This window comes from Macrosteles quadrilineatus, unplaced genomic scaffold (assembly GCF_028750875.1).
Source record: "Macrosteles quadrilineatus isolate MER2022 unplaced genomic scaffold, UCM_ALF_1.0 Scaffold_1__1_contigs__length_201487025, whole genome shotgun sequence".
NCBI classification, from domain to species: Eukaryota; Metazoa; Arthropoda; class Insecta; order Hemiptera; family Cicadellidae; genus Macrosteles; species Macrosteles quadrilineatus.
Window position 1 is genome coordinate 175,708,125 of NW_026542594.1, and position 15,615 is coordinate 175,723,739.

At 34.3% G+C, this 15,615-nt stretch overlaps 2 protein-coding genes across 2 annotated transcripts in view; one reads left to right on the top strand and one right to left on the bottom strand.

The window, feature by feature from the left end:
- The window catches only part of LOC128990391 (mitogen-activated protein kinase 1), a 132,819-nt gene extending 121,219 nt beyond the window's left edge, over positions 1 to 11,600 (top strand). The window contains exons 5-8 of the mRNA XM_054412742.1: positions 4,033 to 4,149; positions 4,938 to 5,294; positions 5,452 to 5,582; positions 6,634 to 11,600. Coding sequence (XP_054268717.1) covers positions 4,033 to 4,149; positions 4,938 to 5,294; positions 5,452 to 5,571 — 594 coding nt within the window. The 3' untranslated portion in view covers positions 5,572 to 5,582; positions 6,634 to 11,600. The remainder of the gene's footprint in view (positions 1 to 4,032; positions 4,150 to 4,937; positions 5,295 to 5,451; positions 5,583 to 6,633) is intronic.
- On the bottom strand, positions 11,593 to 14,236 carry LOC128990454 (uncharacterized). Its single transcript, XM_054412824.1, has 4 exons — positions 14,067 to 14,236; positions 13,794 to 13,958; positions 12,802 to 12,908; positions 11,593 to 11,897 (listed from the first exon to the last, which is right to left on the bottom strand). The coding sequence occupies exons 1-4, from the start codon at positions 14,211 to 14,213 to the stop codon at positions 11,744 to 11,746; spliced, it is 573 nt and encodes a 190-aa protein (XP_054268799.1). The 5' UTR covers positions 14,214 to 14,236; the 3' UTR covers positions 11,593 to 11,743.
- Between the last annotated feature and the right edge of the window lie 1,379 nt (positions 14,237 to 15,615).

Sequence of the window (15,615 nt, forward strand, 5' to 3'; positions counted from 1 at the left end):
AAGGAAAGATCTCGCTCCCACAACTCCTTCATTTCTACGATCCTTGTGAGCATCGGCGTATGTAACTTCTGCCTGGCGCATGTAGTACTTCAAGTCCTTTGGCCTGGTAAAATGTTATTGACCACCAAACACAGCACAATAGGGGGGGAGGGAGTTCAGAGTGGGGTCCGTAGTCCATCTAATCCCTAGCCAGAGGCCCGACCACGTCTAACATATGACATCAGTAAATGCTCTTTGGTACAGTCTGAGTGGAGGAACCAAGCCCTCTTGGACCCTTGGCGGAGAGCGAGGACTAGTCTCTGCCAACTGACTCTGCTGGACAAGTTTTCCACAATCAGCCTGTATTCCGTGCGAGTTGGTGGTCCATATCTGTCGCGCACGCGAGACGGCCGGTGCCGGAGAGGTGGCAAACTGCGGCCATAGCCCGAGCCTCGCCAGACATCACTCCCCCGCGGCGTACCTTGCGCTTTCTCTACAGACACTCTTTATATATTTATTTATTTATTAAAATACATCACATAACGCCTAAGGAGTGCTTCTGCACACAGGCAGGTAAATTGTCAAAATATACATTGTGTACTAGTATAGAATAAAAGCAACATAATAATAAATAAATAGTAATAAGAATAAAGTATTAACAGTATTGAACAACAAGTGTAAAATAAGTTAGGTTATTAGCAAAGTTTACAAATAAGTTATATCAATGTCAATAAGTTATGTCTACTACAATCAGACTGATAAAAAATCCTCAATTCTGTAAAAACAATTGTCTAACTGGTAAGACAGTAAGTGTAACCGGAACTTTTTAAATGATTCTACATTCTACCTCTTTCACTGATAAAGGAAACTTATTACACAGTTTGAGACCCATATAAAAAGTACTCTTTTCATAAGCAGCAGATTTATTTATGGGATACTGCAACCAAGGGCCTAAAGCTGTATTGGGAGTTAGTTCTTTTTTCTTCATAAATAGAAAAATGTTTTTTTTTTACTAAATATCACAATAATAAATATTACGATATCAAGTTCTTTCCTAACCTACGATCATTTTATCGGCCACACCGTTTGAAAGGTGTGTGTTACCATAGACTATTTAACACTAGTGTTACCCTTCAAATTGAATTTTCTTAATCTCTAAAACAAGAACGCAACTTGAATTCAATTTCCTGAAACTTGATTTTGGAAAGAAAGTTGTAAGATATTGGGACTCTTAGGATATACGACTTGGATTGTCATTATGGTTACAAGTAACTATTGTTTTGCCACAAAAAATGTTTATAGAACTGTTATCCTTCACATATGACATGCTGTAAATACTTGCATTATACCTTTTCTAATCTCTCTTATTATTATATGTATGCATTTTTGACAATAACAAGTTTAAAATCATGTTATCAGAGTCTTGTACTCTATATTCCTAAAGTTTGTGTTTCAATATTAAGATTTGTTTACTAACTATAATTCGGATACTTCTTCGTTTTTTGATTTTTTTTTCAAAAATGTTGCACAAAACAATTTTTTTCTAAGCTACATTATTACAGAAAGTGGCATTTATAAAACTAGGTAAGAGATTAGGTAAGACATGATAATTTTATGTTATACATTTTATTTACAGTTTTATATAATTTGATTTTTTTTGTTAATAATACAATTTGTACGATAATAAACCTGTTTTGAACAGTTGAATTAAATTCATTTATAATATCTAACATGGCAATTAATTGATTTTAGGTGGAAAATGAAACACAGTGATTTAGAAAAATAGAAAGATAGACCAAAAGCAAAATTATAAAGTTCATTAAAAAATCCCATAAGGTATTGTACAAATTTTTTAAATTTTAGTCATTATTCGTCAAAATTATTTACATTGTTTAAAACTTGTATCCACCCGCTAAATTGTATCCAAGGGATCAACAAACTTGATAACCGCTTAATGGATTAGGTATTTAAACTGATTTCCGATAAATGTAATGTTATTAGTGGAATCAGCCACAAACATTGTGATTTAATTGTTCTTATACAACGGGTTGGTCACGTATTGATTCCGTTGGTATCATTGCCAGGACCACTGACAATAAAAGCCATCATCAGGACTTATGGTGCTCCCTCGCTCTACCTTTATAATCCTTTATATTGCTGCGATTTTCTGGAACGCCAGGTAGACTTTACCCTAATGATACCACATTAATCTTAGAGCACAGCTTTATTGGAAATCAGGTTTGTTGTCTCAGTTCAATTCGGTTCGAACATTATTGTTGGAATTATAATTTGTGATTCTTAGTGACATTTCAATCACAAATTTTATTTTAAATTTATTTATTTTTGTTCAAAAATGTTATTTTAAAGTTTTTGTTTTCTTAGCATTATTTTTTAAGATTGGAATTTTGTTTGTTAATTTTTTTTATGACATGAACATCTAATATGTTATCTTGGTAACATTAACATAATGATATTGAAAATCTAGTTATGTTGGTAACCTGTTATTCAAACATGATGTTATCAATCTACACTATTCATATATTTTATAGTGTATTGGAATTTTTTTTATTTTAGTAATATTTTGTTCAAACATATTAATGGTTTTTTGTCTTCCCTCAGTGATGGAAAATGTATGCAATAATCCTTTAAACAACTATTCCTCTCCATCACCATCAATACACAAAGAATCACAGTTCAGTTTGTTAGTGTGTGAAATTTTTGGCCAGACTTCCTTGACTTTACCCTATAAAATACCCTCAGAGAGAGAATGAATACACAGGCAAGATGTCAAGAACTGATAGGAGAACCCCATTCCCATCCATTCTGAAAAAATCACTGAAATTTTGATTTTGCTCACCACCAAGGCAATAGTCCATCCAAACAGACCAATGTCAAAGTTCCCTTTGGAGAATGTGGTAGTTTGCCTACTATTACAAGACACCAGAAATCCTCCTGACTTAAAGATACATCGACAACATTCTGTCTCAGTAGTCAGTACTGTTGAATACTGTTGAAATAAGATAGATTTCAACTTAAATGCCATTTTTCTTCAGTCAATTTTTTTTTTTTTTTTACTTCTATATTAATATTGTATTTTATGACCATTAATTGTGTTTCCATACCCCATGGACTCTAATTTTCTAAGATTAGCTAGCTCAATTTGTTTGGTTGTTTCCTTTTAATTAGTTGATTCCCTTTAGTTTTCACCTTTTTTCTCAGTTCATCGGTTTTTTAAAATTATTTCTCTGTGTCCTCTCCTACTACAAGTTAGGTTCCACGATATTACCTCTTTGCTAGGTTGGGCCTAAAAACTCATTTTAAAATTGTGCTTGCAGAAAGTTAAGAATTCTAATTGTATAGCAAAATTTTAAAATGTGACAATTTTTTTTGAAAATTTTGGAGCACATGTTAGAAAAATATTTTCACCGCACTATGATGTTTTTGGCTGTATTACATACGTTAATTGGTGGCTGAAAGTTACGTTTTGCTGGCCATGCCAGCTGTCATCGTAATTTGGGGACCGAGCAGGTTTATTATTTTTGTTGATTCCTGAAATTACTTCTTCACATAACCTTAAAGTTGCGTTGACTATCAGTTTTCATTATTATTATTGTGAATAGTAGTAGTGTGGTGAAAAATAGTGTTCGTACCTAGGGCCAAAAACGAGGTTTTGCCGGCTCGAGATTAAGTTCGAGACAAACTGATCCACCCCAAATTAAAACACTATATTATTTTTTTAGGCTCGTTTTGAAGACGTTACAAACTATAGTAGCATTACAAAAACATTAAATAAAAATGTTAGGAACTAAAAATTGATTTACTTTATATCCTGTGGACAGTTGTAATATTATCAAATTCCAATTTTTTTTGCTATGTCTACTTTTAACTTTAATGCGTTAACACATTTAAAAAATAATTTTTCACTTACTAGCCATTTCTCCAATTCCATCCCAAGGTATATCCTAGCCATCTCCACAGTTTATTTATTTGGATCACCGTGGTTTCTCGGTTTTATTGACATCACCTGATTTCTAATGTTGTTATTGTTTGCAGATTTGTGACTTTGGCCTAGCCAGAGTGGCCGACCCAGACCATGACCACACTGGCTTCCTCACAGAGTACGTCGCGACCAGGTGGTACCGAGCTCCGGAGATCATGCTTAACTCCAAGGTACAATATAGTGGCATGTGTTGTTTCAATACACAGATCTTAAAATACATTTTTTCTAACAGTCTCTATATTGCAAGGAAGAAAAAATTCACACCACTAACTTAAGAAAGAAAATATTTCCAGGTAGTTGATAGCATTCAAGTTCATTATACTTCTTCAGTAGGGGATGTACACAATCCTGATCAACCGTAATAAAGGAGCAGGGTGCCTGTAGTCTACTTTTTTGGTTAGTAAATACTGTTTCAGTAGGAATATACAGGCTTTCTCAGTTCAAATAGTTACTAATCAGTGTGAAGGTATCAATTTTGTGAGGTTTTGACGCAAGTGGTGGGATCACTGTTAGGATTTGTCTTCCCAAAGGGTTCGAAAAATGTATTTGTCTGGCAAGTATAATGATGAAAGAGATATAAGTATGAGGTGGTGAAGTCTGATTATTTTAACTAAGCATTTTTCAAACTACTGACAAGAGTCGAGTGATTCCAAGTTACAATATATGGGTACTCAATTAATGTAACTGATGGTGAGTTGGTGGCTCAGTGGTAAGTGGCTTGGTTGGTAGCGTGTGACGTACAATGAGGCCATGGCAGTGATATAGTGATTCCTTGTTGTAATGCCCATCTCTAAATTTTATCAGTACAGTTAAACCTTGTCCTGTATCAGCTCACCCCATGCTTTGCTGGATATGTCCTCACACAGTCCCAAGGTGATGTGGATGAGCATAAGCAAGGTTAAAAGAGACAACCAACCTCTTAAAACAAATTGAAAAAACAATTTTTAATTTTCAACAGGGTTACACCAAGTCAATAGACATCTGGAGTGTGGGCTGCATCCTGGCGGAGATGTTGAGCAACCGGCCGATCTTCCCCGGCAAACACTACCTGGACCAGCTGAACCACATCCTGGGAGTCCTCGGGTCGCCCACACAGGAGGACCTAGAGTGCATCATCAATGAGAAGGCGAGGAGCTACCTGCAGTCGCTGCCGTTCAAGCCCAAGGTGCCGTGGACCCGGTTGTACCCCAACGCCGACACCAAGGCGCTGGATCTGCTTGATAAGATGTTGACTTTCAACCCTCATAACAGGATTGTGGTGGAGGACGCACTCGCTCATCCCTACCTGGAGCAGTACTACGACCCTGCTGATGAGGTAAGGAACTTGTTTATCAAGTTTTGTTATGATTGTTTGGTGAACAAAATAAAATCAATTTGTCCAATGTACGGTGTGTCTAACTATGTAATTCAAACTAATTATTAATATTAAAGATATATCACACTGACACTATATTTAAAAATGAATTTTTCAGCCTGTAGCTGAAGAACCGTTCAGGTTTTCCATGGAGTTGGATGATTTGCCCAAGGAAACACTGAAGCAGTACATTTTTGAGGAAACAGTTGCTTTCAAACAGATGGACCCAAACATCTAGTGTGACTTAAGGTAATTATTGCAAACACTTTTCCCTTTCTCCTCCTATACACATAGTAAGCCTGTATGAAGAAAGTATTGTTTTCACCAAGATTTTCAAGTTGAATTTAGGGTGGGAATCTCCAGGCGCTTTGGCTCCAGAACAAAAAAAAAATGGTTTTTGAAGTGATGTCTGCGTGTGTGAATATCTACAGAGCTGCAGACCACACCTGTGGTTCGATTTTGATTAAATTAATTTAATGTGTAGGTACTAATCAATGGTCTCTCTGAGGGTTTTTTAATTTTTCTCTAAATTTTGATTCTTAATAGGCTATACATTTCTTATAAAAACTTAGCCTAACAAAAAAATGTATTTTGTACCAAACTACTCAAACGATTTTTATGGCAATTTGTTATGGTCTTTTAAACTCTTAACAAAATGGAACAACTCAAACAATTCAAAAGTTGTGCCAACTTTTGTGATTTTAGTCATAAAATATCATAATTAGTTACTCCACGGCTTACCCATTATTAGAGTTGTTGTCAAGCTAAGGGGAGAAAGTATCAGTCAGTATCATGATACAGTTGAACCCCTCACTTCTGACCATGACGGGCCTGGGCCATGGTCGGATATCCGATAAGGAAAAGAGGGGATTCTTTTTCGAGATACATGTTCAAATTATTAAGAGTATACGGTATCACATTATTTTTTATTCTTCAACCAGAGTTTTTTGTGTGAAGCATAGCTGTAATTACACAAATATGTGATACAATACATCCTTTTCCTCTCAGGTTATTCCTATGGTTGTCAACTACGCCTCTTCATTTTTTCTTATACCTTTACAGTACCTCTTCCTCCATTATCCACCATTGCACTCCTCTCTTCACGCAATTATCCACCTTTGTCTTTGTCTCAGTATTCTTTTCTTTCTCACAATCAACTCAATTTTCCTAGAAATTCTCTCTTCTCAAATGTCTAAAACATGCGTTTTCCACTCCTCCTCAAGGAATCTCAACCACCCCTCTTCTGATTACAACCCTAATGATATTTTATTATTTTGTAATGTATCGTTTTTTCCCACAGGTGGTCACATACTCCATTGGCTGTTACCCCTCTTACCCCTTGTTGCTGTTAATCCACCGGACTCTACGTGTATAGTGTAATTTTCAATATCGTTACATAGCTTCTGTATTTTTTATCTTGACCCCTTCCCATTTACAGTCAGTGATTTTCAATGGCCTAATAAAAGATTTTTCAGCAAAAGACTTTCAAAGTGGTTTGGTCTTGTGTTTAGTTTATTGAATCACATTCCTGGTAGCAGTAGATATTGGAGTGTGAACTGAAGGTAAATCAAGAACTAACAGATTACTCGCTTTGAGTGGTTCCAAAGTTTTGAGAACTGGAGTGTCAAATCTTTTACGAGTTTGATTATTGTGAGTTTTTCTCAAGTAAATTGTGGTTTTTGCTGGTAGAAAATCATACACATTGGATAAATTTGTGTCATAGGTGTCCCCAAAAATATAATTTGTACTATCTATTTTCTAACTATAATTCCAGTTGAATTTTATTTTTTTTTATTTTGTCAATATGCTATGCCCAATTCCCTGTAATCACTCTGGTTTTTTCCCGGTCATATCAGTTCTTATTAATCAGCTGTTATCTACTGGTAAAAACTAAATTATTTTAATTTGAACCCAACACAGCTTTTAATCTCTCATAGATGAACATTTCTTTATTCTTAAAATAAAATATGATCAAAAACACTGTCGCAGATAAGGGGTCAACTATTTTTCGGGACACCTAGCTATTTAAACCATCGTACAAGGTTTGAGTAGTTAATTGTATGCATACAGTAATTTTATAATGTAACATAACATAACAGATAATTTGGTATTTTATTCTGTCTATATTTTATCTTGTTTACAAATTGTTTTTGTTCTACAAATTGACATCACTAAAATTGTTATAATCTTATATTACTCTTGTATCTTTCAGTTTTATTACACAAATCAAAACAAAAATATTTGTTTTTGTTCTGAACCAAAGTATTTTTGTCAATATAGATCACATACTGTTTCAATATTGTTTTAAATTTTTACTGGGACCAAATTTTAATCCCTCAAAAATATTGGATAACGCCATCTATATCATACTCGTTATTTTTCAACACCTAATGATTTGAGAATCCAAGTCAAAGCAATATGTGTTAAAGTTGCAATGAATGAAATTCTTCCAGGATGAAATCTTGCTTGGAATCAGTCTGAGAAATACCGAGGCAATCATTGTATAAATGTGTATATTTAGTATGTACATTGCCTGTAAGAAGAAATGATAGCAAGAATTGTAGACAGGGCTATTTATTTGTATTTGTTACGATAGTTTTAGATATTTTAGTATACTGTATTTGTTAGTTTATGTATACAATACAAATATCCATAGACATTTTATGAAACAGTCTTTCCTTGTTTCCCTTTTTATTTTTTAGCCTTTTAAACGGAGCTTGTGTTTAATGTTATAATTATTAAGCGGAGGTTATGGTGTTTTCTATAGGAAGATTGTATGCATGCGTGTCGTCAGAAGAGTGTTCTCTAATGTTGGTTTATTTAAGATATTTTGATGTTTGCACCCTTATTGGCGTTGTGGAAATATGAAAAGCAATTCATTATGGAAAGAATACATGTACTTAGTCATGTGATGTAAACTTAGCTTTTTACAATGGTTGAAGAAATTTTTAAGTAAGAAAACAATTGTTTATTATATTTTCGTTGCGCTAAATGATTTTTGTTTTGGAGTCTCTTTACCATTTGGAGTTTTTCTTTGAAAATTAAAACACAACTTATATGCACAAATGAAATTTAATATTTTAATTTAGGTTGGTTTTAGTGTAAAAAATTGTAATACTACGAGAAATTTAGCCTTTTAATCTTAAGATCCAGTAGCAGGTTAAAACTGTGTTTAACACTTGAACCACCATCTTGAAATCAGCACTTGTAACAACTTCAGTTTCCGATAGAAATAATGTAGTCTTAGAATTTATGGTGACATTTATCGCATACAGTATCATGTATTTAAGTAGAAAGCGTAATAGATTAGAACAACAGGAAATAATAGTGTAGAATCACTGGAAATATTTTAACATATAACTGTTATACCTAATGTAATAGTTATTTTTCTACGCATTCAGTAACGCCTAAATTTCTGATTAGCACGAATAAATGTATCACGTAATTTTACACACTTAAATTTATATCTACTGCATTTTAAAGTGTTATTAATTACAATACTAAACCTGGTATGTACTAGTTTGTTGATTAGTAAGACTAATACTCTCAAAAACTTTGCCTTCTGGTAAATTGTTATAACTGACATCTCACACAAGTGCATTGGTATCCCGTGTAGCTAACTTTAAGATATTCTGGATTGTGAACGAGTATTTGGATTCGTAGTCACTTGTTTGGTAGTTTATGGTAGAAATATTCTCTTGTTTTTAAATGTAACAGTTTGCTTGATACAATAAAATATTAATGATATTTAAAAACCCAAATTCAAATTTTTAAAACAACTAAAAAATGTTTAGGCACTATTAGAAAAAAAATTGAAAATTAAAATTGAAAAAAAAATTATGATATTATTACTGTTTTTAATACAAATCACCCCCACGCATCCTCTGAATATCATAAGCATTCCGTCATCGGTTATACACCTAAACTAGTGACGCCAGATATATAAACAAACTGTAATTGATTACCAAATTTAGGCCAATAAATAAGGTTTAACACAGAGGATACACTCCATGATACGGTAGTCGCAGCTAGTCTGGGCGCGCAGCCGTGCTATGGTGGGGGGTGTAGAGGGGACTGTTTTTGCTCATTTCCAAAAGCATCTGGCCCACACGGCAAGCAGTCAGTGCAGCGGCTGAGGGTTGTGCTGTGGGGGTGAGTGAGCCTAATTCTCAAGACGCTAGTACACAAGGGTCCGCGCGCCCAGACTAGCTGCGACTACTGTACACTTAAGTGGTGTCTAGCACTAGTGTTGGTGTCTAGAGCAAAGTCCTGCGCCGCCCCCTCGTCATCATGTACTACAACACTCATGGTGTGGAAGGCCTTGTGCTATGTGCAATAGGAATTTCCGCACAGTGCTTGCTATTCGGGTATATTCCATGCTATTTTATGCTATTTTTACAATTATATTTCTACCCCAACATACCATTGCTGAAAGTACACGGTTGTCCCATAAGCTTGTTCCCTCTGTACCATACTTCTTTGCAGGTTAAAGAATTTGAGCTTCAAGATTTATTATTTTAGTTTTGGTTTTAACAACGACTAAGACAATGGTTCATGTAATAGTTAGCATATGATTTTTTTCCCCACAAGTAACTACGGATCTTGAAATACATAAGCACTGAAATCAACTAATTTCTTTACCCTCACTAATTTGAGCTTAGTTATTTATTTCTCGAGGTTCAGTTTCAATGATTAGAATTAACAATATTGTTGCTTTGCGATTTTTTAAATTTATTTTCAAAAAACTATCCCCTATTCATTCCAACTAGGTAAAAATATTTTATTCCAAAATTCTAGTCACTTGTATTCTATTCCAGTTGTTATTCTCTTACACTTTACTAGTACCCCACCGTTATTGATGGTAGCAATGTTAATTTTCAACTCGTCAAATTAACAATTAAAAACTTGTACACAGCAACGTATTTTTCAGTTCGAGCATCCTATTTACAAGCATGTTCGTTGGTTTGTGTATATTTTCTTGTGTACATTTCAAGTTCTTCTATGGTATAGTAATTGTATAAATTAGCGAATTACATTGGTGTTACTTTAAACATTTTCTCTCAAAGAAATGTGACTTTATTATAAACATATTATGTAAAGTAAGTGTATTTTTATGGTTATCACTCATTATACATCAAATGTTAAACAGTGTGTGGGAACTTTGTAAGATTGGAATAAGGACACTTTTAACAGGGTTTTACTGGTAGCAAGATTTTGTAGGTTAGACTTCAGATCATGCTTAAAAGAGCTGAAACCCTAAACTGAACTTTTATCATTAAGATGTAAGAGGATTCTACCAGGTTTATGGTTATGTTAAAAATAAGTTTAAGATATAAATATCTTAAGATTAAATTTTTATCAAAATTTAGTTTGGACATCATCGATTTTAATAGGTTTTTACCCAGTCAAGATTAATACTTCATATTCCAACCCTACAAAAGTTTCTGCACACTGGTTAGCCACTAGTTGTTGTTAATGTTATAAGATACATATTAGCATCAATTTTACATTTTTACATGATACAAGACATATGTGTGTTTTAATGAGTAGTATTTGCTATTCATGTCATTTTTGTCTGCCAGAAGTTATGGAAGTGAGAAATTATTGCAGTAAAATCTCAGGTTTATTTTTGTTTGTAGTAAAAAGTCAGATATTATATTTCAGAACGGATTCTCGTATAGGAAGATCATTATTACCTCCTTTTACAACTATTATGACTATTGCCAACTTTAAATGTTTTCAATTTTTTTAATTCTTTAGAGATTTTACTGTAATTAGCAGATTCTTTTCAAAGCACAAAAAACAACAACTTCTATTCACTTTGGTTTAACTTCATTATGTGATAGTTTTGGCCTAAAATGCTAACATTGGAAACAGCTCATTTCTCATAGCAAGTTAAGACTGACAAAAAATTTATTTTAAATTATATAACTTGCAACTTTTTCAATTTGATTTGACATTTTACATTACGTTGGTAACATTGCATTAATTACCCCTCTAAAAGATTTAATGACAGTTTCATAGTGTTGATTTTTATAAATCTGCAGGGTTAGTAAGATGTAAAAATCGTTACAGTTGTTAACTAAGGCTTCATCATTTAGCGTAGATTTTCCTCCCAGGTGTATACAACATGTAGTCACATCAAACAGTTACGTTTTCCTGTTCAGTATTATTACGGTAAACATTTATAAATATCAATCTTACGAACTCATTGTTGTGCTATTAACTGTGTTAAAATCACTTTTTTTATTAAATATTAAGTGGAAATTGAGCGTTTTATTTTACCTGATTTATTTCATACTTGTTATACTGTAATTCATTCACTTATAATTCATTACCTGAATTAAAACACTATTATTAAAATACATTGTATATTTTTGGTCAAGTTCATGATAAAACCGGAACTTATTTTAACGGTTATATAGGTTATCACTCCCAGTAGAATATCTTCCTGCAAGTGAACGTTGAGGCAAGGAAGGTAACAGCACCGACCGAGCGTAGGTCTTGGGAAACACTATGGGCTTTCGGTATTCCACAAACTTTGTGGGGAACTCCAAGTATGTACTGAAACAGTGAACACATTTTGATCCAACAATTTTATCGCAAAGCCTAATTGTAGTTCTAAACTTTACTACCAGGCTAAAGCCGAGTTTACATTATTCCAGGTGAGACAAAATTCTTCGAAGACAACTGACAACTACTGACTGGTGAAATTTTTTCCCTGTGTAAACACTTCTGGACAATTGCCTTGCCAACTGCCCTCACAATTACCCTGAAATTCTATTGTCTCCAGGAGTAGACTGAAGACAACTATAGGTCGGCCGCTTAGAAAACGACCTCCTCCAGCATTGGTTTAGCATTAGCGCGCAGGTCGTTTTCTAAGTGGCCGAACTATAGAAGCACAATTGGTCTCCTACAATCCCGTAATTAAGTGATGACAATTGACAAAGGCAACTGGCATCGTGTAAACCCGGTTTAAAGCAAGAATCAGATTGTAGGTGTAAATGAAAGTTTAGTTAATTTACTATTGTGTAGCATCATTGGGTTTAGGATACTGAAGTAGTAGACCAGCTATAGCCATTTTATTTTATTTTAAAAGAACGTTCAATGTACCTCTAACAAAATTCACTAGAGAATTATTTTTCCATTTTTCTGCCTCAGTGTTTGTTACTAAGATAGATAATGTGTGTATAAAAGATGCTATATTGCTTACAGTAAGTTGTCCTATCAGTTTGGCATTGTTAAAGTTGGTGTGTTCGGCAGAAATTATGCTTTTACACCATCGACTCTGTTGTTGGTTCAATTAAATTATGTCCATTTTGATAAAAATGCTCAGTACGCACAACACGTGTGGATAGAATGCCTAGTTCAATAGTCAAATGATATGCGGGCCTTCAGGTATCAAATGGGTACATTTTGGCAACACCGCTAATAGTAAATTCCTAAAAAGAATCCAAACAATTCTCACTTGGTCATATTGGGACAGTTCCATTTCTCGTCAACATCAGTGAAGTATTTCAGTGGGTGAAGTCTGCCTGAATGATCCATGTATTGATCTCTGTGCATTTGACAAAGCTGAAAAAGTAACACAACCCGTTTACTAATTGCCTTTACCTTACAATCAACAAGTGTTGTTTCAAGTCTAAAAACACATTATATATATAATCTATTAGTAAAAATTAATTAACAAACTTTTGTTAATACCTGAATCTATACAACCCACGATTTTGCTGTAGGGCAAAATAGTTAGATTTGACTATACCAAGTAGTGATTTTCAGGCTCAGTTCTGGATGTCAACACTTCATTTGAAGGTCATCATGAAAATGTTTGTAGCTAATTTATTATTCCTGATGATGACCTTGAGATTTAACCTGAAGATGACTAGTTTGAATAGCCAAAACTATTTGTCCTACCTATGGCAAATTTGTAGATTGAATTGATAAATTCAGAAAATACATATATTTAGGATTATTTAAATGCAACCATAAGTCTAAAAATTCTATGTAAACTTGTTGCATTAACGTAGATTAGTTGGTGTCCAGCCAACCTAAAAACCAATTGTCCGTAGTAAATTTTGATGAGTGGTAATTTGAATGTTTGAATACTAGCCAAAAAATCTGCCCAAAATCACAAATCTTTCTCGTTTTGCGTAGTTGACAATCTTGATCGATAATTAGAATAAATGAGCATAATAGAAATTACCTTAAGAAGTTACTTATTAAGAACATAGAACCTTGATTGGTGGACACCATGTGGACTAAGGTATTGAGTTGTTTGCGTGCATGAAAACTATGAGAAGGCTCTAGTTTCTTACCCTGGCGAAGCTTGCACTGGTCGCTGCCGACATGTCATGTCATCACGGACCGTGTTGAACTATTATAGGGAGTGTCAAACTTAAAAACTTGTGTTCGTTGAAAAATATATAAAAGCATATCAAATGTCCAACAATCACTACAAACCTTATAGAAGTCGTCTACTTCTTGTGATCTAGCTTCGTCTATGAGACGCAACTTTATGGACGGAGTTTCCAATAGTTTCTTCCAGTTGCTCTTGCGGTAAGCTCCTACTAAGTCAGGATGAGGTGAGTAGGGAGTTCTGGTTAAGCCCCAGTGATATGTGGGCATCTGTGGAAAATAGACAACAGTTTATTACCTTACAGTTTAAAACCTTTTAGAGCATGGTGAAATTTAAATTAGGGGTAAACATTTTATAAGTTAATGTTATACTGTTACCATAAACCGTGACAGTGTCTCATTTCGATAATCTTGAAAGTAGTTTGTAGGTTTTGACTGATATAGAGAGGAAAGACCTTGATAGACAGGATCATAAGATCCCATAAAAACACTTAAAGTGGGTGGTGGATAATCCATTGGTGGCATTTTATATAAATATTTACTTCAATTTAAAAATTTGAGGGAGTAATTTAAAGTTAAAATGTCAAAAGGTTTCCATAGCTGCTATTTTTATTTTTCTTATTGTTAAATATTGAACTTTCCCCAGTTTCCTTTAGTTATATCCTGAATAATGAGTTCTCTGTCAGAATGCTGACGTGGCGCTTGCGACTGTAAATTAACTACTTATTCTCCTGAAGTTTAAAATGGTTGTCGAGACATTGTGTGCTGTGTTTGAAGTTGAAAATAAGACTAGGTTAAATAAGGACCTTCATAACTGGTAACCAACGGGGGTAGGATAATAAATATCTTGTGATTATACGTTAATTTTAATATCCCTGTGTGGAATCCCGAGTTAGAATATACCACGGTATTCTCTGCTTGTATAAGGCAGCGAAAAGGGCGACAGAAATGCACTCTCCTGTAGCGTTGCAAGGGCTGATGTGTGCCTTGCACTGATGGGTACGGGTCCGCGGAATTGGCTAACTCTGGAACTCGCTAACCCCATGTTAAATGCCCTATCTTCAAATTTGGTCGATGAGAGGAACTCGCTAACTTGTTCGGTTTCGGAATTGGCTAACTCCGGAACCCGCTAACCCGCTCTAGAGCCGGGTTAGCGAATTCCGTCCTCGCACGGAAGTCGCTAACTCGGTCCCTCGGCGGAACTCGCTAACTCCCAATCAGAAGCCTCGCGAGCCGTCCAATGGGAGCCAAGCACGAATATTTTTGATCAGTGTTGCCGAAAGTGTAGTACCTATATCGTATCGGTACCATAATGTCGTATCCTACGATTAATTAGGAGTAAGAGCAACGTAGTCGATAAAATAAATATATTTAGAAGTATGTTTAACATTATTCCTATGATTATTATTGTGGAAAATGCATTATAGTCTTACCATAGACTAACCAACACAAGTAAACTTGACATCCCATTGTAAACTTTGAAGCTCGTTTTTCGTGTCTAGTTCATGTCCGGTGACACTGATCGCTAGTGTCGACAAAATTGTGTTTCTATTATTTTATGGTTAACTTCATGATTTGTTCATTACTGTTTGGTTATATAACTAGGGGACGTGTTATTGGTTGTGATTAGAACGTTTTATTTGGTTAAACGAGGTTTTAAAATACTAAAAACAAGAAACAATTGTAAACAAAACACGACCTCTAAAGACAGTGCACCGGACAGAACTAACAATAAAAGTGTCTTCAGCTGATCCATAAGGATGAGAAATGTACTAATATAAGGGAGTATGTTTTATATGTGGGTTTCTTACTTAAATAGTAGCTTATTGGTATGCAAAAAGATAAAAATGCACATTTAATTTGGATCTATTACATGTTATGAAATATCTATTTTCGTAGTCCACTATTTGTTTATTTTATTCGAATA

Excerpts from the sequence above, each read along its gene's own strand:
- LOC128990454 (XM_054412824.1), bottom strand. The coding sequence starts at position 14,213 with ATGCCACCAATGGATTATCCACCACCCACTTTAAGTGTTTTTATGGGA. Across the intron at positions 13,959-14,066 it reads AGACACTGTCACGGTTTATG|ATGCCCACATATCACTGGGG; the intron begins GTAACAGTATAA and ends TATTTTCCACAG. Across the intron at positions 12,909-13,793 it reads AAGTAGACGACTTCTATAAG|CTTTGTCAAATGCACAGAGA; the intron begins GTTTGTAGTGAT and ends TTACTTTTTCAG.